At 39.2% G+C, this 22,220-nt stretch overlaps 2 protein-coding genes across 4 annotated transcripts in view; both read left to right on the top strand.

The window, feature by feature from the left end:
- cfap418 (cilia and flagella associated protein 418) overlaps positions 1-7,381 on the top strand; it is a 23,180-nt gene extending 15,799 nt beyond the window's left edge. The window contains exon 7 of one of the 2 annotated variants that reach the window (XM_046045355.1): positions 7,042-7,381. In XM_046045355.1, coding sequence (XP_045901311.1) covers positions 7,042-7,140 — 99 coding nt within the window. In that variant the 3' untranslated portion in view covers positions 7,141-7,381. Of the gene's footprint in view, positions 1-6,450; positions 6,691-7,041 lie in introns of those variants that run through there. The other variant, XM_046045356.1, reaches the window with a different exon arrangement.
- A 2,134-nt stretch (positions 7,382-9,515) lies between these two features.
- On the top strand, positions 9,516-20,782 carry wdr73 (WD repeat domain 73). Of its 2 annotated transcripts, XM_046045328.1 has the most exons (8): positions 9,516-9,657; positions 10,592-10,659; positions 12,638-12,723; positions 12,807-12,895; positions 15,107-15,174; positions 17,553-17,717; positions 20,127-20,171; positions 20,418-20,782. In XM_046045328.1, the coding sequence occupies exons 1-8, from the start codon at positions 9,521-9,523 to the stop codon at positions 20,780-20,782; spliced, it is 1,023 nt and encodes a 340-aa protein (XP_045901284.1). In that variant the 5' UTR covers positions 9,516-9,520. The 2 variants fall into 2 exon arrangements, with proteins under 2 accessions (XP_045901284.1, XP_045901285.1); XM_046045329.1 differs by lacking the exon at positions 20,127-20,171.
- The last annotated feature ends 1,438 nt before the right edge of the window (positions 20,783-22,220 follow it).

The raw sequence follows: 22,220 nt of genomic DNA, 5'->3' as shown, positions 1-22,220 counted from the left end.
ACATGCACATTTGTGGCCTGCTGGAGGTCATTTTGCAGGGCTCTGGCAGTGCTCCTCCTGCTCCTCCTCGCACAAAGGCGGAGGTAGCGGTCCTGCTGCCGGGTTGTTGCCCTCCTATGGCCTCCTCTACGTCTCCTGATGTACTGGCCTGTCTCCTGGTAGCGCCTCCGTGCTCTGGACACTACGCTGACAGACACGGCAAACCTTCTTGCCACAGCTCGCATTGATGTGCCATCCTGGATGAGCTGCACTACCTGAGCCACTTGTGTGGGTTGTAGACTCCGTCTCATGCTACCACTAGAGTGAAAGCACCGCCAGCATTCAAAAGTGACCAAAACATCAGCCAGGAAGCACAGGAACTGAGAAGTGGTCTGTGGTCACCACCTGCAGAACCACTCCTTTATCGGGGGTGTCTTGCTAATTGCCTATAATTTCCACCTGTTGTCTTTTCCATTTGCACAACAGCATGTGAAATTGATTGTCAATCAGTGTTGCTTCCTAAGTGGACAGTTTGATTTCACAGGAGTGTGATTGACTTGTAGTTACATTGTGTTGTTTAAGTGTTCCCTTTATTTTTTGAGCAGTGTATATATATATATATATATATATATATACAAAGGTTGAGTGAAGTTATTTTAGTTTGAACTTTCAGAAAATTGATTTTATTGTCCAGTCACCACGTCACTGGACACAGAAAGTCAATGTGAGGTACGTTTAAATGTCTGTACACAAATACTGCTGCACCTCACCGTAGGCAGTCCACGTGTTTGTCCTCGTCTTTTCTTTTGGCAGAAATGATTAGTACCTGCTGGGATCCTATTGACGCTCACCCGGGGAGAGAGAGTTCTGGCTTGTCTGATGGATCGCCCAACAATTATTGTGTCGGAGGAAAACGCAGGCGTTCCTGCTGAGTGTGAAACAACAGCGGTGGGAAGGAGACTGCCGGGTGTAAAAACATCAGCTCAGAGTGAGATGAGTGTGGTTTATATCTGATAACGTGTTGAATGTGTTTAACGACTCTCTCGCTGGATGGTGGTGTATTTTCTATGTCTCTGCACGGGTGTTGCTTAAAATACTCAAAAGTATAGAATAAACTCTGCACCGACCAGTAATATCAGGTGTATGCCGCTGGTTGTACAGCAGCTTTTTCTCCCCTTTAGCAGCAGAGCCTGCAGATTCAGTCCATCTGTCCCAGCACTTCAGTCCAGATTAAAGTGTCCTGATAATTACCGGTCAAATGGACATAACATTTACTCATTCATGGTGAATCCTCATGTTTGTGGTGACCTCGTGATTGAACAAATTTATTTTCAGGATTAAACCACTTGAGATGTTGGTAGTTTGGCACCCCCTAATCTCAGTGTCTATTTCCTGACACTTTTGTTTCTTGAAGATGGCTATGCTTATGGTAATGTCTTATAAAGTTAAATAGAGTATTCCTTTTTTTTTTTTTGTGGAAAGAGGCATTTTTAGCAGCTCCTGGGGTAAGATGCCCAGTTTCAAAGAATGGTCTAGGCCCCCCCCCCTTACCACACTAACTTTTTCCTGACATGCCATTTCATGCTGTTAAGCTAAACTCATCATTCATAGAAAACATTTTAAATATCAGCAGTCATTAAAATGAGATTTGGGGGGAAATTGTTTTATAAATAACAAAATCATTGAAATATATACATAGCTTGGTATGCCAGGGTAAAATCACTTTAATAGGTACAAATGAATAAATTACAAGATACTGCTTGAAAGCCAGGGGGTCATGTGATAGGCTTGTGTTACTAGCTTTCCTATCATTTACAGTGGGGAGAACAAGTATTTGATACACTGCTGATTTTGCAGGTTTTCCTACTTACAAAGCATGTAGAGGTCTGTCATTTTTATCATAGGTACACTTCAACTGTGAGAGACGGAATCTAAAACAAAAATCCAGAAAATCACATTGTATGATATTTAAATAATTAATTTGCATTTTATTGCATGACATAAGTATTTGATACATCAGAAAAGCAGAACTTCATATTTGGCAATTACAGAGATCATACGTTTCCTGTAGTTCTTAACCAGATTTGCACACACTGCAGCAGGGATTTTGGCCCACTCCTCCATACAGACCTTCTCCAGATCCTTCAGGTTTCGGGGCTGTCGTCCTGTCCCCTTTGCTGAAAAGCATCCCCAGAGAATGATGTTTCCACCTCCATGCTTCACGGTTGGGATGGTGTTCTTGGGGTCGAACTCATCCTCCTTCTTCCTCCAAACACGGCGAGTGGAGTTTAGACCATAAAGCTCTATTTTTGTCTCATCAGACCACATGACCTTCTCCCATTCCTCCTCTGGATCATCCAGATGGTCATTGGCAAACTTCTGACGGGCCTGGACATGCGCTGGCTTGAGCAGGGGGACCTTACGTGCGCTGCAGGATTTTAATCCATGACGGCTTGGTGTGTTACTAATGGTTTTCTTTGAGACTGTGGTCCCAGCTCTCTTCAGGTCATAGACCAGGTCCTGCCGTGTAGTTCTGGGCTGATCCCTCCCCTTCCTCATGATCATTGATGCCCACCGAGGTGAGATCTACTTATACTTACTTATACTTATTTCAGGCAATAAAATGCAAATTAATTATTTAAAAATCATACAACTTCACCAGTAGAAACTAGTCTGCGGTAAAAGAAGCTCTGGCCCCGAACATACTGACCTAGCATTTTATTACTTTAACCAAAAACTATTAAAAAAAATCCTTCTCTCTAAACAATTGCATATGTCATCTTAAGGCTCCCCTTAATGTAAAAAAAAACCAAACATTAACACAATTTGATTTTACGTGCAGCTTATTTTAAATGACAAAAAAAAGTAACTTACCTCAGAATGGCTTTGATCAAATAACGTCAATAATTGCGATGAAACAGGAAATCTGTAGTTGAGTGAGACTAGCAACAGCCAGAAGAAGAGTTGAGAAAAAGAAATTGGGACATTTTGTGCTTTGTGTAAGAATTACATGGGGGGGGGCGGGTCTTGGCCCATGTTACCCTACCATCTCTCTTTTGAGGGACTCCTGAGAAAAGACAGAAAAACATAAGACACAACAAAATATGCAGCAAAAAACAGACAGGTACAGTTACGAAAACAAAACACACTCACCACGAAATCTAAAAACCCACACTAGTGTAACCGTAAACAGTGACAGTTTTAGGAGTACTCATTTTTAACTGAACTGTAATTCTGCAGACATCTAAGAGAAGTTGGTAGGTTGTTCTAGTCTCTGGGAGCCTTAAACCCATTTAATCCCATCAGTCTTTTTCATTTATAAGGCTCTAAAAATGTTACTGAATGATGTATCAATGCATTCTAAGCAGACACTGAAATAATAAAAGGTCTCAATGAAATATGTGCATTATCACATGTTTAGTCTAAACTGTCACATGACCAGAGCTGTTTACTTTGATGCACCGTGACAAATGAATGGCTACATCACACCTCCCAAACAAAAGGTTAGTTAAGTATGTTAACGTAGTGATAGGATGGAGAGTTTTGGTACACAATATCAAGCTCGGGTCCTCTACCTGAGGTCTGGGAGATCATTTTCCCTCTTTTTGATAGAACTTGACCGCACTTGTCCAGACTGAATCACATTCCAATGTTGTTGCTGCAGATCCTGGTAGTGTCGATCAGTGAGTCGATGTCTTGCTCATTCATCAATGTAGAGGAAGTGACTGATGGTTGCTCCACTTCAGAACCCGTATCCGTAACCACTCTTTGTGATGACCTTCCATTTAGGGGGTCAGATTAGGGGTGTGACAAAACACCGAGACATTGCGCAAGATTGGTGGCTATGACACGACAAGAATATTGTTTAATATGTCTACTATTACATATCTACTAGAAAAAATATTTGTTGCTGAAATATTTGATTTTGAGCATTAAACACTTAATTTCCTGCATTTTGGAGACATTTTCTGCACCAGGAAGCACAAAATTCAGGTGGCAGGTGACAATTCAGAATATAAAAATATAATGGGATATAATGCAGTAGTCAGTAGCTTATTATTATTTTGCTCAAGTTACTTTTTTTTGGACAACACAGTTTTCTTCTATATTTACATTGCATTGCAGGTTTTCTTATTGTGCAAATAAACCTTTTGTAGTGGCTATTCCGTTTCAATATTACAGCCACTGCCCCAGCACTAGAAGATTAGTTTTAACGCACCTTTGTTCCTTTTTGACGATCCAGCATTCTGTGTTCCCGTTTGGAAATAATAATTTAACTCTAAAATCCTACCTAGAAACAGTGATCCTGCCAAAACATTGTAGGTTAATGCACAGGTGTGTAGTGCAAATGAGGGAAAATAAATAGTAGCCTATTGACTCAAAAATGATATCAAATAAGATGAGACAAGGTGTGGTTAAAAAACTGTTTGGTCTCAACTAAAGCTAGGGGCCCCACTCCTGTTTCCAACTTCCCTTTATTAATTACACCACACACAGCTACTACGGTGAGGCTGATTTGCCAATCAGTGGCCAAACTGTCCATCGAACTACAACCAAAAATATGTCTTGAAGTCTTGAAATAATAACTACTGTTCTTTAAATATAAACAAAGAAATGCTATTTGGGCTCCTACACCTTTCTCATAACATTTTTATTTGTTAATGAACATTTCTTGGTGCGAGCTATTTTTCAGAACATTTTCAAAAAGTGGTGGCAGTACATGTCCCCAGAGTCCCCAGTGTAAATGACCCTCTCCAGCCCTGCTTCCACAGCCCCACTGAGTTTTTGATGAAGGCTCTTGTGTCCTGTTGATCTTGTACATTTCCAGTATTCCAGTATCCATGTATATGGCATTGAGTCGTGACATTCTTGTAGTCAGTCCTGGCGGTGCACAGATTGGCCTGCCTGGTCTTGCAGTTTTATTTTATTTTGCTCAGTGAAGGCCACTTTTGAATGCATATTCTACAGGCTACCTCTGTCCTAAATGTTTCCTTCATGTTCAGTGTGAATGAGTCACATGACTGCTATACTGTTGTTTTTGAATGTTGCACTAAAGTGCAAGTTCAAATGTTACAATACAGTATAATACAAGTTACAATATTAATGTTTGAATACAACTAGCACTAAAGTTACAACGTTGAAATACGCTGGGTTTTTGTCTTTGCATCTCCAAATTGTCACTGTTGTATAAGGGGTTTTGATATGTAAATTAGTCATGCTGGAATATGATAGAACATTTTAGTGTCAATGTTGAGAACTACCATCGACAGTTTTAAATGTTTTACTGGTTCTTAACTGGTCTGAAATATATAGAAATTTTGGTGACTGCACATGAGAAATTAGTTGATTTACAACACATGACCCATGGGTCACAATTGTGACCGAGCATAAAACACACTACTTTTCCATGTAAATTAGAAAAAAAGCATGTTTGAATGATTGTTACTGATGACAGATGATTTGGATATTTTCAAATCTGGGAAAAATTCGGGATTAAAAGGGTTAATATTAAATGCTTTCCCCCCATATTTCAAGTGATGTTTTTGGAACATTCAATAGGAGACGGTTATTGCTTCTAAGAGAATAAATAGGATCATAATTTTGCAGGATGAATAGCTCTTGTGAGTAGATAGGACATTTTAAATGAACACATTAGAAAAGAAACTGGTAGCAGTGCACCTGCCGTCTATTTTCAAGAGAAAGCCATTGCAGATGATTGTACAATATAAAGTGGTGAGTTAAGATGTGAATAAATCTGCATCAACTATTAAATGTGACATGAATATGACAATTTTGCCAAATCAGTTTTTGAAGCATTTTCATACATAACGTCTCCGTAGTCAAGCAGAGGCAATAACAACCGGGATACCAGCCTCAGTTTTATATTCATGGTGAGACAGTCTTTTTACACATTAGTGCTTTTTATCTGATCATTCAGAGTCAACCCAGGTAACCTCAGTGAGTATAACACCATCAGATGTAAAACTAGAAAAATTATCAGGAGCAGATTTAAGCCGCAGTTTTGAAGCGAACAGCATGATTTTGACTGCACAGAAGCAGTGATCTGTAACATATTGGAACTGGTCTTTCCTGTTCCTCAGGAACAAAACTGTCCACTTTTGCACAGACTACACTCTGCATACTGTGTTTCATAGTAGTATGCAGCATGTACTACATACTGCATACTACTATCTGTTAAATAGATTTATTTTGCAGTACAGCTGCAACGATTAGTCGATTGCAAGAAAATTAATCGACAACTATTTTGATAATCGTTTCAGTAAATTTTTTAAAGCAAAAATGTGGAAAATTGCTTGTTTAATCTTCTTAAATGTAAGGACTTGCTGCTATTCTTTTTCATTTATCATAGTAAACGAGTCTTTGGGTTGTGGACAGTTAGTTGGACAAAAGCAGAAATTTAAGAGGGGTCTATTCCACCACTTATAATGCTGTCCTTTCATCACTTCCCAGGAAACTGAACAACGATGGTCGTTCAGACTTGGCCTCGGGTGGTTCTAACGACTGTCGTTACAACAGCTAGGAGCACCTAGCTTGAACCAAATCCAGATGCCCTTGATTTTAACCTTTGGATACCACTCTGTATGTTTGGTCTGAGCTGGACTCGAACTTGCGACCCTCTGGTTTACAAGCCAAGGCCTCACAGACTGAGCTACTTCCGCCCCCAAAGTAATAAAGATTAAATTTTTTTTTGAAAGACCAGTTGTTGTGACCGTTCTGGCGCTTTGCATTGTTGGACAGCCGATGCATAATGGAGATTTTTTCTTTTGCATATTACATTTATGCCAAATCAATATGTACTGCTACTATTTGAATACAGCCACAAACACCTGTCGAGCTCTAAAGACGATTTTACAAAAAGTGCCGTTTTATAAAAGTTAACTAGAGCAGCAGTTGCAGCAGTCAGGGTGGGCTCATCAGTGTTCCTGGTGATTCCCATCAATAACTCCTCTTTTTAACTATGAATCCCACCTGGAACATCGTAAACCTGTTTCTAACGAGATGATATAAAGAGTTGCTGTTACTCTGCATGTTTACATTCAGAGTGAAGAAGAAGAGCGACGGACTGAGAGAGGAAGACAGAGTGGCAGAAGTGTGAGTCACTCTCTCTCAGCTGGAAGAGCAGAGCGACACGGCTGCTGAGGAGGAGGAAGAAGAGGAGGAGGAAGTGCAGGAAAACAACAGCTGGAGTGATGGAGCTCTGCACATTGTGGGAAGGATGCCAGAGTCAAACTGTCTGTCCGTGTGGAAACCGAAAAACATCAAGGTCATCTTTTAAATCACACCAGCAGTATTTAGATATCTACGGAAGCCCTAAGAGGCCAAACATTCATGCATTTTTTGTTTTTCCTGTGATAATGAGGTAGTTTAATTTTTTTTCTTGAGATAACCGGATCATTTTCTTGAGATCTCGGACTCACAAAACTTTTGTTTTCCAAAATAATGACTCAAGTAAATACAGATCATGAGAAAACAAAAGTGATAGACTAGTTAGGAAATGACTGCAGGAAACATCAAGGCCTGACACAGGCTGAAATAGCTTTATGTCTTGCTGTTACAGATAAAATTCACATTGTTCGCTATACACATTGTTTTCTTGAGTTCTCGAATTCATAATGTCATTATCTCGGAAAATTATCTGTTTATTTTGGGAAAACTTTTGTTATTTCAAGATAATGTCATAAATAACTTGAGATCTTGAGAAAACATAGTAAATTTAACTCGCTAACAGCGGAAAACAGAGATAATAACATGTGTGAATGTTTGACCTCAGGGCTTCCATAGATATCATCTTCACTTCATTACACTATTAAACTCTCACTAAAAGGAAAATACACCAGGTGACGATTTTATTTGTCTTTCGATTAAACTCAGCCTCCTTATGTTTTATTTTAGTGAGTCTCTGTGTTCTGCAGGATATAGTTTGAGAACGCAGGGAGGTGCAGACAAAGTCAATCAATATTATATAAGTCAGAAAACTCTTCTGCAGTGTACCTTGCTTTATTTATTTAATTTTCAAACCAGAAATATGTGGGAGTAAATGTTTTTCCAGGAGAAACATTTCATCAGGTGAAGGGCTGTAAATGGTTTTCTAGAGAGGAGTTCTTCTTCAACCACTGAGCCTGATGGGCAATAAGACTCTTAAGTACTGTAAAGTAATTTAAGTACTTTTACTTTACTAGCATAGATTATTTCCATTTTATGCTATTTTATATCTCGACCACTGAATCTTTTTTACTTTATATTTATTTGACAGCTATAGTTAGTTACTTTTTACAGATTGGAATTAATATTCTCACCAGAATACTTTATTGATCCCCGAGGGGAAATTCTTTGTTACGGATACTTGCATAAGGCATTAAAGGAATATTCAATTCATGAGCATTTATATGGCGCCAAATCACAACAACAGTTGTCTCATGGCCCTTTTCATAAAAGAGAATATTATTTCACAATAGAAATAATAGTAGAAGTCGAGGATATAAGAAAGTTGAAATTTAAGAATGTAGTAAATAACAAATGTGGATATGTCTGCGCTATTAGCTCTTACTAGTATGTATTGTCTGTTGTAGATCTTGTGCTGCATTTGAGGAATTGTTGATTCTTGTATGTTGTTCCTCAAATGTGAGCCTGCCAAATGAGTAAATGTAATATGTACAGGAGTGTAACTATAAATGTAATGAATAAATAGTGTAATAATAATGAGAGCTGGTAGTGTTGAGGTGGAATGGATCAAAAATCCTACAGTTACAGTCCTAAAACACTAACTTAACGGGACTGAGTAACCTGAGTATTGAAACACAGAATGTTGAACTACAGGTTCAGTTAATGACTGATAACATTTACTAATATACAAATATAATATTTAACAACAATAGACTAATAAATGATGATGTATTATTACAGATTAGGCCACCTGTCAGCATATAAAGTAATTAAAAATAGCTCTGCCTTTACCAGCTACAATATTAGTGATGCTTATATATTAATGTGTCAATAATTATAATATAGTCATTCATACTTTTGAATGCAGGACTTTTACATGTAATAGAGTATTTCTACATTGTGGTAAGTAAAATATTTGACTACTCTGTACAGATACAGTACATCTGGATTCAAAATGTTACTTATGTAAAGGTAGTATTAACATTAACATATTTTTAAAGTACTCATCACAGAATGCCCCTTTTCTGAATAATAGTATATAATTGGATTATGATTATTTATGCATTAATGTTGTAGCTGTAACCGTGGAGTTAATGTTAATTACTTTGTACACCATAATTTATTATCTGATTTTATATTTTTGAATTAATAATCTGAAACTGCAAAGTAAACAAAGCAGTCAAATAAACGTTTAGGGATGTAGTGAAGTAGAGGTATAAAGTAGCATCAAATGGAAATACTCAAGTAAAGTACAAGTACCTCAAAGGTGTACTTTCCACCACTGTCTGAGCAGTCAGAGTGGAAACCAGTAGCGACGCCTGTCCAGCAGGGGGCGGTGTCACTTCATCATCTATGAATGAACCAAGAACCTGCAGACGGAAGTACAGCAGCAACAAAGTCATGCCTCCTGCAGGAACGTGAGCAGGCTGCCGACATGGAGGAAACACAGTTTGATGATATTTTAGATGACTGGTTTATCGAGTCCCTGAGAACGTGAGAAATGTTTTCTCTTGGTTTAAAGTTTATGTTAGCTTGCAGCTAGAAGAGTCATTCAGCTGCTAACGAGCGTTGCATAGTGAACCACGCTCCACTGTCTTTTAGTTCCCCTTAACGTTACTTGCCTGCAAGTGTAACGTTACGTTCATTTTAAATAATATAACAAGACATGTCCCGGATTCAATTCAGCCGCTTTAAAATTCGGCTTGCAGTTACTACGCTTTGAAGCATCTATTCTGCCTAAAGGGTCAAGTTTAAGAAGTGATGAGCTCAGTAAACTCGTTTGAAAATCGCGAAAAGCTACAGCTCAACCTCAGTGCAGCAGTGTGTGAATTCTGTTTCATAAACTCGTTGGTCTATATCAGTGTCTTTCAATGCTGAATTGAATAGAGGACTCTATTGTTCATTAAAAATATGTCATATTTTGTAGCTAAGGTATCTGTGCTTAGCCCTGAGAAATAAAATATTAGTTGTTTTTTTATTATTATTTTTTAAAGGAGTCTGGTGCGAAAAAATTTCAAAACGAGTGACATAACAGCCACATATCTGAAGAAATATTATTGGAATGTTTTATGATTTTGCGTTATGGAGAGATGCGAGGTGAAGCTGTGGTGGAAGAAAGCAATCTATCCAAACTGAATTATAAGTACCAGAGGTTGTCTTAAAGTGAGCTGTAATTGTGTCCTTGTCTTATTTCTGTAGTGTAATCTTTCTTTCAGCGTTCATCCATCTTATCTTCTACTCCAACACATCATTGTTCTGCTGCTTCATCTACAGCTTAGAAATAAAAAGCAGTGGTGATGATGAATGTATAATTTGCCTTTACAGTAACATTCCTGTAGTGTGTCTGTGATTCAGGTCCTGAGCTTGTGAACTTTGTAGTGAGACTTGTTGATCTGTTCGGTCTTTAACACCTGTCTTGTTTCTTCAGGTACAAAGATCTTCACGAGTATCACCTGGAACATCCCACCCAGGTCATCGAGTGGACATCCGGAAAGAGTGAGTTCATATTCTCCTACTGTATCTTTCACAACTTGTATATTGTGTATTTAGTCAATTTCAAATTCTTAAATACACTCATTGGCCACTTTATTAGGTACACCTTGCTAGTAGCTGGTTGGACCCCCTTTTGCCTTCAGAACTGCCTTAATTCCTCGTGGCATACTTTCAACAAGTTGTTGGAAACATTCCTCAGAGACTTTGGTCCATATTGCCGTGATAGCATCACGCAGTAGCTGCAGATCCACGATGCGAATCTCCTGTTCCACCACATCCTTAAGGTGCTCTAGTGGGTTGAGATGTGGTGTCTGTGGAGGCCGTTGGAGTTCAGTGAACTCACTGTCATGTTTAAGAAACCAGTTTGAGATGGTTTGAGCTTTGTGACATGGTGCTTTATCCTGCTGGAAGGAGCCGTCAGAAGATGGTACACTGTGGTCATAAAGGGATGGACGTGGTCGGCAACAAGACTCAGGTAGGATGTCACGTTTAAACTGTTCATGCCAAATTCTGACCCGAGCATCTGAATGTTGCAGCTGAGCTTGTGTGAACTGTAGCCTCAGTTTCCTGTTCTTAGCTGACAGAAGTGGCACCCGGTGTGGTCTTCTGCTGCTGTGGCCCCTCTGCTTCAAGGTTCGACGTGTTGTGCGTTGATGAGGTGGTATTCTGCATGCCTTGTTTGTAACGACGGTAACGGTTATTTGAGTGACTGTTGCTTTTCTGGCATCTCGAACCAGCTCCTTACTCTTTGTCACGTCTACAGCTCAGTGTGACCAAGACTAAGGAGCTGGTTGTGGATCTAAGGAGAGCCAAGGCACCAGTGAGCCCTGTTTCCACCCAGGGGGTCCCTGTGGACATTGTGGAGGACTACAAATACCTGGGAGTGCACATGGACAATAAACTGGACTGGGCCAAGAACACTCGAGCCCTCTACTCTGTGGAGGCCGGTGCTCTCCTGTTTGCAGTTGCATGCTGGGGCAGCAGGCTGAGGGTCGCGGACGCTAACGGACTCAACACACTGAACCGTAAGGCCAGTGACGTTGGTGGGGGTGGAGCTGGACTCTCTGTCGGTGGTGTCAGAGAGGAGGATGCTGTCCAAACTACATGTCATCTTGGACAATATACTTAATATACCAACTTTCTATTTTTATTTAAATTCCTTTGCCTTTAGGTGCAACTGTGACACAGGATTTCCCCTCGGGGATCAATAAAGTATTTGTGATTCTGAACCAGTCTGCTAATTTTCCTAAAACATCAACAAGGCATTTTCGTCCACATAACTGCCGTTCACTGGATATTTTCTCCGTAAACCCTAGAGATGGTTGTGCGTGAAAACCACAGTAGATCAGCAGTTTCTGAAACACTCAGACCAGCCCTTTCTTCCCCGTTCTGATGCTCGGCAGGTTGTCTCGACCACGTCTACATGCCTAAATGCTTTGAGTTGCTGCCATGCGATTGGCTGATTGGCTATTTGTGTTAACAAGCAATTGAACAGGTGTACCTAAGAAAGTAGCCGGTGTGTATTTATATTTATATAGATTTAAGCCTCTTGTTATGCTTACAGCCACCAAAGTCAATTTCTTGTGTGCGTGTGTGTGAAAACTACTTGGTAAGACAGCTGTTTATGATTCTGATGTAATACAATAAAACGATCATAGGAAAGTATATTAAAAACTGGTCTGGGGAATTTACAGCTTACTTGCAACCCCAAACAGCACAATCAATCATTTTGCTCATTTGGCAGCTTTATACACAGAAGTAAGACTAAATAAGAGACAGATTTAGGCCGATACAGACCCGTCTTTCATCCACTGTGACCAATGTTCACACAAAACAGGATCAGCAGGATGCTATTGATCATGTTTTACAAAGTTACACAGTAAGAGATGTGCTCACAGTGCAGCTTTTACAACAAACTTCCAAAATTGATGCTTTTAAGCAGTGCAGAAAAACTCAAGTTAAACTTTATCATTGTTTACAGCCGTGTGCGTCGCAGGATATGCCTCTTCTAAAAATGAAATCCTGGAGCTGCGTTTGCCTCTGAAGCTCTTCGCTGATGAAAATAAGGTAAATACAGAGACAGGCAAGACTTAAAACACAACATCCAAACGTCCCTTTTAGCCTCTGAAGTTTGTGTGTGTTGTGTTCAGGGTCTCTGCGCAGAACGGGATTTCAAAGTCATCTACGGTGGTTTGGCAGACGGTCCCGTCCGCTGCCTCAGACACGTCCCGGGAACAAGGTGAGTTTCAACTGGATCACCTGGAAAGAACTAGTTTTAATTTCTCTTTCTGTTTGTGTGTCAGTGATGTTATGGTCGAATTAGAAGTTCTTCTGCAGAAAACTTTACTTTCAAAGCTTCATCGTTTAGAGTAATTTTGATTAAACGCAAAAAAGAAAAAGATGAATCCAATTAAACATCTTTGAAAGGACAAAGCTGAACAAGAGAACACAAAATGATTTATCTTTTATTCCGTTTAAAAGCTGCCTGTCTTATTAATTAGTTTTTTAAAAACCCATTTGTAAAGTTTTCATTCCAGCTCTGTTCGAATATTACACTGAAGTCGTGTTTAGAAATATGCCAGGTTTTTGATTTAGTTTTGATTATAGCCTAATTACACATTACTGATTGTTGTATACTTCTCTTGCTCCAGCAGGGGTTGCAGGTTATCTGTACATTGTGTCAACAGTGTTGTTATAGCCACAAAGTAACACTCGTCGTGCTCTTTTCCCCTTTTTGTTTTCTTGTGGGTGGTGGAAGTTACAGCCGCAAGGACAGGGAAGGTGTAGCTTCAGGCAGCCACGGCATGGGGGAGAGATCTGACACGCGCGTTGCTAAAACGCTGCTGTGGACGGAGATCGTATTTGTTTTAAAACAAAAACAGAAGTGTGGATGAAGCCTTAATGTGGCAATGAGTCCATGCCTACACAGATTGAAGCTGAGCACTAACTTCGTTCTTCCTTGGCTCCAAAAAAAGTTAAATCCTTGTGTAATTGAAACCAAAATGTCCCCAAAAAAGAATCTCCAATGTGACGAGTTGTTGCTTTCCTTTTCTTTTATGACAGTCAAATTGGTTAATTACTTCGCAACTCTATGACGGAAGACAGGTGCGTCGGGGACAAGTAGGATAAAAGATTCAAAGAGACACTAGGGCTGCACGATTAATCTAATCACGATCGCAATGTCGTCATGTGCGATTTCATAAAACACAAAGTGTGCGTGACGCTCTCTGCTCATTATCCACGCCCACACCGGGCTCTCGCAGGCCCCCTTCAAACAGGTGGGCCTACGTGCAATCACAAAAATGATTTATGAGCAGTGTGCCAGTAAATGTTAGAAAACAAATGAAAATGCTTTGAGAAGGGTTCTGTTTGAATTGTCACCTGAATTTTGTTTCACTTTATATAAATAAAGACAATTCTACCATAAATTGGTGCAGAAAATGTCTCCAGGATGCAGGAGATTATGTTTAGTGCTCAAATTTTGTTGATCAAAACCCTAACCCCCTTTTATATATTTCAGCATTGAATATTTCATCAAATAGTGTTAAAAAATCTTCTTGTCTTGTCCTCGTGAACCCAATATTGTGAATCGTGCATGTGAGCTAAGAGTATTGTCACACCACTAATTTGAACCCTTATGTCCCCACCACTTGTCCTTGATTCATTTTATGTTATCAAAATACAAACACGCCCCAAAGAGCTATAGTGTTAAATATGAATGTGAGTATTATATTAAAAAGTTTTATTAAATTTAGGTAAATTTGTAAACAGATTTTTCATTATACAGCAGTGAAGTTGGCATTAAACTTCATCCTAGATGGTATTAAAAAGGTCTCAAACAGTCTTAAATTTAACTCTGGGGGTACCCTGATTTAGATCCAGGATGCCAGTGTGCCAATATGTGCTCCTTCTAGCCGCCTCCGCCGTGGAGCAACACACTCCCCTGGTTCTGTTGTTATTGTTAATCATTTAAGTTGAGAAATACATATTTCAGAATGTTAGTTTTTGTGCATTTTCCTTGATAATGAAGCAAGTAGACTCCTAGTTCAATTATAATCGCAATGACTTTTTTCCAAATCCTGCATCCCTACCCGCACACTGTCTAACGTGCAAAATATATAAATTACCTTCATCAGGCAAATGGTGTCACGTCGTGAGAAGCCATCTTTTGTACCCACTTCCTCATGAAATAAGGCAACAATTATAAAACATTTCCATTACTACAGATTGAGCTGAAGCTTATATAACTCTCTGTGGTATGATAGACGATGGAGTGATATGGAGGGCCACTGCGAGGGCGTTTTAGAAGTAGTTACAGGTGGAAGTCTTCTGCTCAGCTGATTGAAGCATCCTCTTATATGAGATCTCATTAACACCGGAGAGGTCCAGCTGAGAGGAGGACGAGGAGGTTTATTTGACTTGAATATTGAAATGAATGTCGTGTCGGCAGGTGTGTTGTTACCAACGATGGGCTGAGCTCAGACCTGCAGGTGTGGGACCTCGGAGGAGACGACAGCGGTGAGTTTCATCAGATTTAACACGAGTACCACTCTTGTGCAGGCTGCACCCACCCCCAGAACTCTCCCTCCCTCACACCCAAGCACATGACCCTGAGACATGGTCGGGGATTCTGCCTCTTAAAACCTGTTGGGGACTGCCAGCTATCTGCCTATATTTCCAGGAAAAATGCTTAGAAGAACATACCCAAAATGAATCAGGAAAAACTCCTCAACCATTATGCCTAGATCCATAATGGTCTCCTTTGAAAGGTCAGAAGGTGAGGAATATAAATCATTTATATTTACAAATCACATTTATTTTACCATTATAGAGTAAATGGAGATGCAAAAATATGAGATTTTCATCCTTGCCTGATTTTAAAAAAGAAAAAGAAAAAAAAAAGCTATATTTTAATCCAAAAAAACAACAAAATCATCATAAAATACACCTGGAACACAATTGTAACTGTAAATTTGTTGAAAATAAACTAAAATACAACAGTTTTCATACAATATTTTCAATATATACCAGGCAAATGTCCATATTTTGGCCATATTTACTGTTTAAATGTTGACTTTTATTGGGAGTTGTCCTTAAAACACTATTTCTGTCCATACAACCACGTTCCAAATAACATAACATTGAAATATTGTTAAAACTGTGAATATCCATCAACATTCCTGTGACCAAGAGCTTTACAGGCGTGTAGCTTGAGAACGGAACCTGCCTCAGTGGATTGAGCAGACCTGTCATTTGATACCCTGGATGTCTATGTAGCTGCTACAGGTCGGTCACCAGACCGCGAAAAAGGCCGTGTTCCAAAGCAGCACTTCTCTCTGCAGAAAAAGGCGAGACAGAACACCGGGTGTTCATTAATTAAATGGAAGTTTTTCCTTACCTCTGACGCCAAGTGCTTACTCATGGTGACAATTGTTGGGTCGCTTTAAAAAAATATAAGAAAAAGCACGGTGTGGACCTCCTCTACATAAAAAGTGCTACGAGATAACTTCTGTTATATAAATAAAAGTAGTTTGTTTCCTCACTACGTACTTCAAACTCTAATATTTTATACAAAGAGCTTTATGGTCTCGTCTTTGACTGATTTGTTCTGGAGAATAGTAAGTGAGTAATAATATAGATCTAGCTTTAAATATTTTAACTAAAAAAAAATAAATAAAAAAAAAGACTTGGCGGTTTTTCTGCAGGCTACAGTCTCAACAACCTCCAGCAGTAAAGCAGGACACTGCAGCGTAATGCCTGGAGGAGATTGATTTTTTTTATCTGGACTAATCTGTTAGCTAGACAATAAGAGAACACGTTCAGAGAGACTTCAGTGATAAAAATGAACCTGGAACAAATTACAGCGAGAACAAAAATCTGGGTTTGAAAGTCTCCTGTGGGAATTACCGCCCTTGGTTTTATTTCCTGTCTCTCAGATTTCTGCCTTCACCCGAGACAACACAGGCTGAATGAAAATGAGTTTTGTGCTCACTGGGTGTCTGTACAGGATGGAAATAAAATGAATTGGATTATATTCACAGAAAGTATAAAACATATTACATGTGTTCATTGAAAGTAAATGGACACATGTAATTTACTGAACCGGGCCTCCTCGGGCCCTGGACCCACCCACCATAGTCTCTGCACATCCTGAGTAGAAAGCACATTTTGACTGTTTAATTTATGGAACAGTAAAGAAATTTAAATGGTAAGAAAATGTGAAAACCTTGTTTGGTATTCAGGAAAGTGTGTCGTCATATCTGGTTTCAGCTTTGGCCAAGGATTTTCATTTTAGATAGATATTCAAGTATCCAGTAGCATACACAACACACATACATTTCACCTATATTAAAATCTAATTCAATTTTTTTTATAAAATTAACTTATAACACAGTAACCACAGTAAACAGTGCAAATTCAGTAAACAGTATGAATGGAGGCAGAAAATTGTCCTCCCTGCCTTTGCCATGTCATTTTGGTGCATCCCTAGTATTGAATTTTATTTGCATAGCCCAATATCAAACCTTTTCCTCAGGGGGCTTTAAAATCTGTGCAGCATCTGACCTCCTCTGTCCTGAGAAACTCATTCAGATCATCCACCAACTTTTTTGGGATAATATAAACCAAAGGATTTAAAAAAACAAAAAAAAACAAAAAGAGGCCAGCTAATAAAAACTGTTTACTTATTTAGTGGAAGTGTCAACAAGACAAAACATTGAACAATGAATAAATGATTTGGATTCTGACACTGGACCAAAAAAAAAAAAAAAAACACCCAGCCATCTTTGTTCCTATGTTATTTAACCTTTGTGTTATGACTGAATGAAGCGGATTCTAAAAATGTGTTTTCTCGCAATGTGATTGGTTATCTACCTCGTCTCTTTGTCCAATGACAGATGTGATCAGAAGAACAGGAAGTATCGAGGGGAGGAGGCGATTTTCAGAGGGAGGCAGCAGGATCGCAGCTCGACTCTCGTCGCAGCCGCAAGTTCTTCACGGAGCTCGGAGCAGCGATGTCCAGCTGACCCAGCTGATTTCAGGACAGATTCTATATAAACTAGGTAAATGCAGAGATCTGAAATGTACGGGTCCACTAACTTTATGTTCCTGCTCAGTTTAAAACAGCATTTCAGTTTCATTGGAAGCTTTTCAGAGAAGGAAGTCATCGGGTTTGTTTTGTGGTTCAAAATCAGCTTTAAAGCTGATGTTACACGGGGCAACTTTTTGTGCAATGTTGCTGGGCAATGTTGCTAGTGGCAAGTACGACTATGTTTGAACAGATAGGGGTGGTGCGGGGCGGGTGGTGAAGTGGTGGGGGAAGGGGATTACGGTGGTAATCTTTACTCATTACCAGTGACGGCAACGTTGCCCTGCACTATTGTTCTAAAAGTTGCTCTGTGTATCATCAGCTTAATTCTCAGTGCTAGAGGCTTGTCAATCAGCTTGTAGCCCCTCCCTAAAGCCTCCCCTGCTTTCTGGTCTCTGTTCCTCTAAATGGGACCATAATTTACTAAGTGAACATCATGCTGTGTTGAAGAAGACTTGAAACTAGCGACTGAGACCATAAACTCATCAGGAAAGTGTTTACTGAGGGAATAAATCAGCTGAGAAGTAGAAACATTTTCTCATAGACTTCTATACAACCAGTGGAGTCGCCCCCTGCTGGCTGTTAGACTGCATGTTTAAGGCGCTTCAGCTTCACTTTTCAGAAGTGGAGGTTCCTGCTTGGTTTTTACTGAAGGTGAACTCAAAACAGTCTGAACATTATGTCCCACAATGCATTGCACAAAGGAAAATTTTCACCCGTATCATACAAGAATCAGAAATAGTTTATTGATCCCCGAGGGGAAATTGTTGCTCACGTTGCTAAGGAAGGTATTAAAGACAATAGAAATAATAAAAATGTAAAAGTATAAAATAGAAAAAGGTGACACATTAAAAGGAGTGAGGAAATATCTGCAGTATCTACAGTATGTGACAGAAACATCTTTTAGAGCTTTAATGGTCAACTTTAGTCAATTGAAAGAAAAATTATTTTCTTGATAATCATTTTTTAACCAAAAATCAAGACAAATTGTAAGATATGATAGATCTTTTCCTTCTAGTGATGTCACAAGGGCTGTACATAGATTTACGACTTGAAAAATAATCTAACTTATTTTTTCGATTAGACGATTAATCTAACGACTAATTTTGTTTATTCTAAAGAAAGAAAAGTTGCCTATTACTCGATTAACATACCAATTTATACAAAATAAATATCAAAAACATGTCTAATCAGTAAATCTATATTTTATTCAATCATCCGGGTGAAGCACATTAGAATAATGATAATAGCAGCAAATCTTAAAATGAATCAAATTTCCACGTCACTGCTGTGTTGTGATAACAATAACAGACATTAATTAGGCTACTTTACTTAAAACTTTAAATGTTTCTGACATGATTCATTTTAATAGATGCAATATGATGATCAAATGTATTTCTGCATCAGTAAACACCTGAAAGGACTCAGACTGTCCAGACAGTCACAGATTATCTGTACTATTAGTTTCAGCTGTTGTCTTGCTCATACGTGGCCGATAAATAAACAGAAAATATGAATATAATATAAATTGGTATGTGAATTTCTTGTATACCAACTGCAAACACAGTATATATATATAGTAGTGTTGTAGTACTCCGCATTTGTACTCTGTCTTGTCTCGCTCTCGGACATCGAGGACTCTGGGTTTTATTTCAAGACCATAACTTTGGGAATATCAATAAATTACTTTAGCAGTGTCTGATTTGTTTGTTAACATCCAAACTTTGATCGGATGTACAACATATTGCTTCAAATGCAACCAATGACCCCAATTAAAAATGTGTTACCGTAACGACTGTCCCCGCGATGATACACATGGAAAAGGAGTGTTGAATAAAGATGTTTAAGTTGATTTCAGCTCTTAGTGTTAGAATGTGGATCTTTCAGATCAATTTGAGAAGTACCTATGATCTCGTTCCACATTTTATTGTGTGTCTTGTAATGTGGGGAACTGGTCTTGGTCTGGGTCTGGTCTGGTCTCTGTTTGGGCCGTCTTGACTACAACACTAATATATAGTGCATACTGCAGTCACTTATATGCTTGTGTGGAATGGAGACAAAGAAAGTGAATCTTAAGCCGCTCTTAAACTGGTCAAATAAAATAAACGTGAGGTAAAGGAGGACAAACTGTTTATTAAAAGCCTTGATTTATTCTGGTAATTAATGCTGCTGATAAGATGCGACAGGAATGTGACCACCAGTTGGCAGAGCAGCTGTTCAAAATACAGGACAAATATTTACATATTTATATCCCATATTTTCATAAATAAATATACATGTCATGATTTCATTGCAGTTTTAAAACCTGGTTGTTGCCAGTGTATTTTAATAAACAAAATACTCCATTGCTACATTACACAACTGTGTTGTTGTTCATCTCCAGGGCTGCAGCAGGAGGTAGGAAGCGTCTGTGGCAGCATGACAACAAGTAAGGGTGCATCGAAGGGTCAAAATAGTAGCAGCCAGAGATCTTTTTAGCAAAGATTCTGTGGTAACAGCACCAGTGACTGTGTAAAATAATAATTCACACACGCAATCAACACAATTAAAACAGTCAGTCCTTGATCTCATCGTGATTAACGTGTTAATGCTGACAGCCCATAGATAGATCGAGCGAGAGATATAAAAATAATTTTAATATCTCATGTCTTAACGATTGCTTTTGTCCCAACAGAGACCGACTCAGCAGATCCTCTGAGTTCCTTACATTTTGTGAGTGATGCAGTCTTCCTCACCGGCTGCTGTAACGGGAAAGTTTACGTCGCTGACACTCGGACGTCTGCTGCTCCTCAGATTTCACCTCCACCTGCATCTTCAGGTGAATCCGTCCTCTGGTGGACAGATGCCTCCGCAGGTCCGTCCGGCTGCAGGATCCTCAGACTCTCCTCCTCTGGACAGGCGGTGATATCAGACCTGAGGAACCTGGGGGGAGCTATGAGTCTGGCTCGGCTGGACATCCAAACACGTCGCTGCAACCTGGACGACGTCAGAGTGTCGTGGGCTCCGGTGCTGGACGACTGTATCGCAGTGTCAGGTTAGTTTACAGGCACAAAGGAATCTCATTTAAAGGAGACTGTTTTGCTTTTCCACATTTTATGACTTATCTACAATGTTATGATGTTCATGTTAAACATGGTCAAAGTTTCAAATAATGAGGTTAAAGAAATATCTGAGCAAAAAACTCAGATTTCCTCCTGTTTTGAACTGCTTTTTAAAAGAGACAGGAGCATCTACAGCCTGCTCAGACAGAACGAAATGAAGGCCTACATGAAGAATCAGTACAAGGAAAAAAAAAAAATTTTTTTTTAAACTTTCAATCATGCAAATACAGGAGTCACAGAACTACAATATAGGTCTGGAAAAGCAGCATAATAGGTCTCTAAGGAAATACACTCCCATTTCTGTTAAACATAAAATTTCAGCCAATTAGCTTAGCAATAGGTGGAAACAGTTAAGGTAACCAGCACCTCTAAAAACTCACTAAGTTAATGTTACATTTTGTTTATTTAATCTGTACAAAAACCAAAGTGAACAAATATACCAGAAAAATGCTGCATGTGTGGTATTGGACCTTGCATCTGAACCAGGGGCATTTTTGGGATCTTGGAACATTGGGGGGCTTAGCCCAGCCCATAAAACTTCATATCATCACATAATAATTGACCCCCCACCCCCACCCCAAAGCTAAGTCTGTAAAGCAGTAAAGTAACAGTAAACATCCTCTACTTATACGGCACAACAAAACTCACAACAACACTATTAACTGTCTCACTTTGATGTTGCTAAATTGAAATGTCATGTGTCTAATTACAATAATATAACAACAAAACTGCGGCAGTATGAACAGGGGGTCTGGGTGTACTCCCCCAGAACATTGTGAGTGTTAAACACCTGCAGTCTGGTGTTTTTCTGCACCAATTTATTGTGGAAATTATTTATGTAAAGGGACACACAAAATTCAGGTGTTGCTGCATTGTGAATTTGATATTTTATGACCTTGTAACTGATTATTTATTAATTGTACTACTGCCTGCCTTGGCCAGAACATTCTGATTTAATAAAGGTATAATAAAACAATTCAAAATCTAAAACTGTGACAGAATATAATGCAGAGCAGCTCTCAGGCATTCTGGGTTGCTTTCAGATGTTTCTCCTGTAGATCAACTGTTAATATCATCACTGCTGAATCAACACACACGCAGGCCTGACTGATTGAGGTAACCTCTTTAAATGTGCATGTGGCACCTTTTTACTTCATCAATAATACATTAAATCATTTCAGTTAGAAACTCCTGGACTTTAATAGCTCCTGTGTTTCAGCAGGTTTTCTGCTCATGTTCATAGTTCTGCCGCACCGTGTGGAAGGGATCCATACCGCGGATTCTGCAACCCGTTGCACCACTACTATCCATGGTAGTGTGGGGATGTTTTGTTGTGCAGGATCACAGCCCCTATGTGTCCACATGAGGAAAGGTCA

The sequence above is a fragment of the Micropterus dolomieu genome, linkage group LG03 (genome assembly GCF_021292245.1).
Source record: "Micropterus dolomieu isolate WLL.071019.BEF.003 ecotype Adirondacks linkage group LG03, ASM2129224v1, whole genome shotgun sequence".
Lineage (NCBI taxonomy): Eukaryota > Metazoa > Chordata > Actinopteri > Centrarchiformes > Centrarchidae > Micropterus > Micropterus dolomieu.
Note: the sequence above shows the minus strand (reverse complement) of the source record. Positions and strands in the feature narration are given on the sequence as shown.

Excerpts from the sequence above, each read along its gene's own strand:
- wdr73 (XM_046045328.1), top strand. The coding sequence starts at position 9,521 with ATGAACCAAGAACCTGCAGACGGAAGTACAGCAGCAACAAAGTCATGC. Across the intron at positions 10,660-12,637 it reads CGAGTGGACATCCGGAAAGA|CCGTGTGCGTCGCAGGATAT; the intron begins GTGAGTTCATAT and ends CATTGTTTACAG. Across the intron at positions 12,724-12,806 it reads TCTTCGCTGATGAAAATAAG|GGTCTCTGCGCAGAACGGGA; the intron begins GTAAATACAGAG and ends TGTTGTGTTCAG.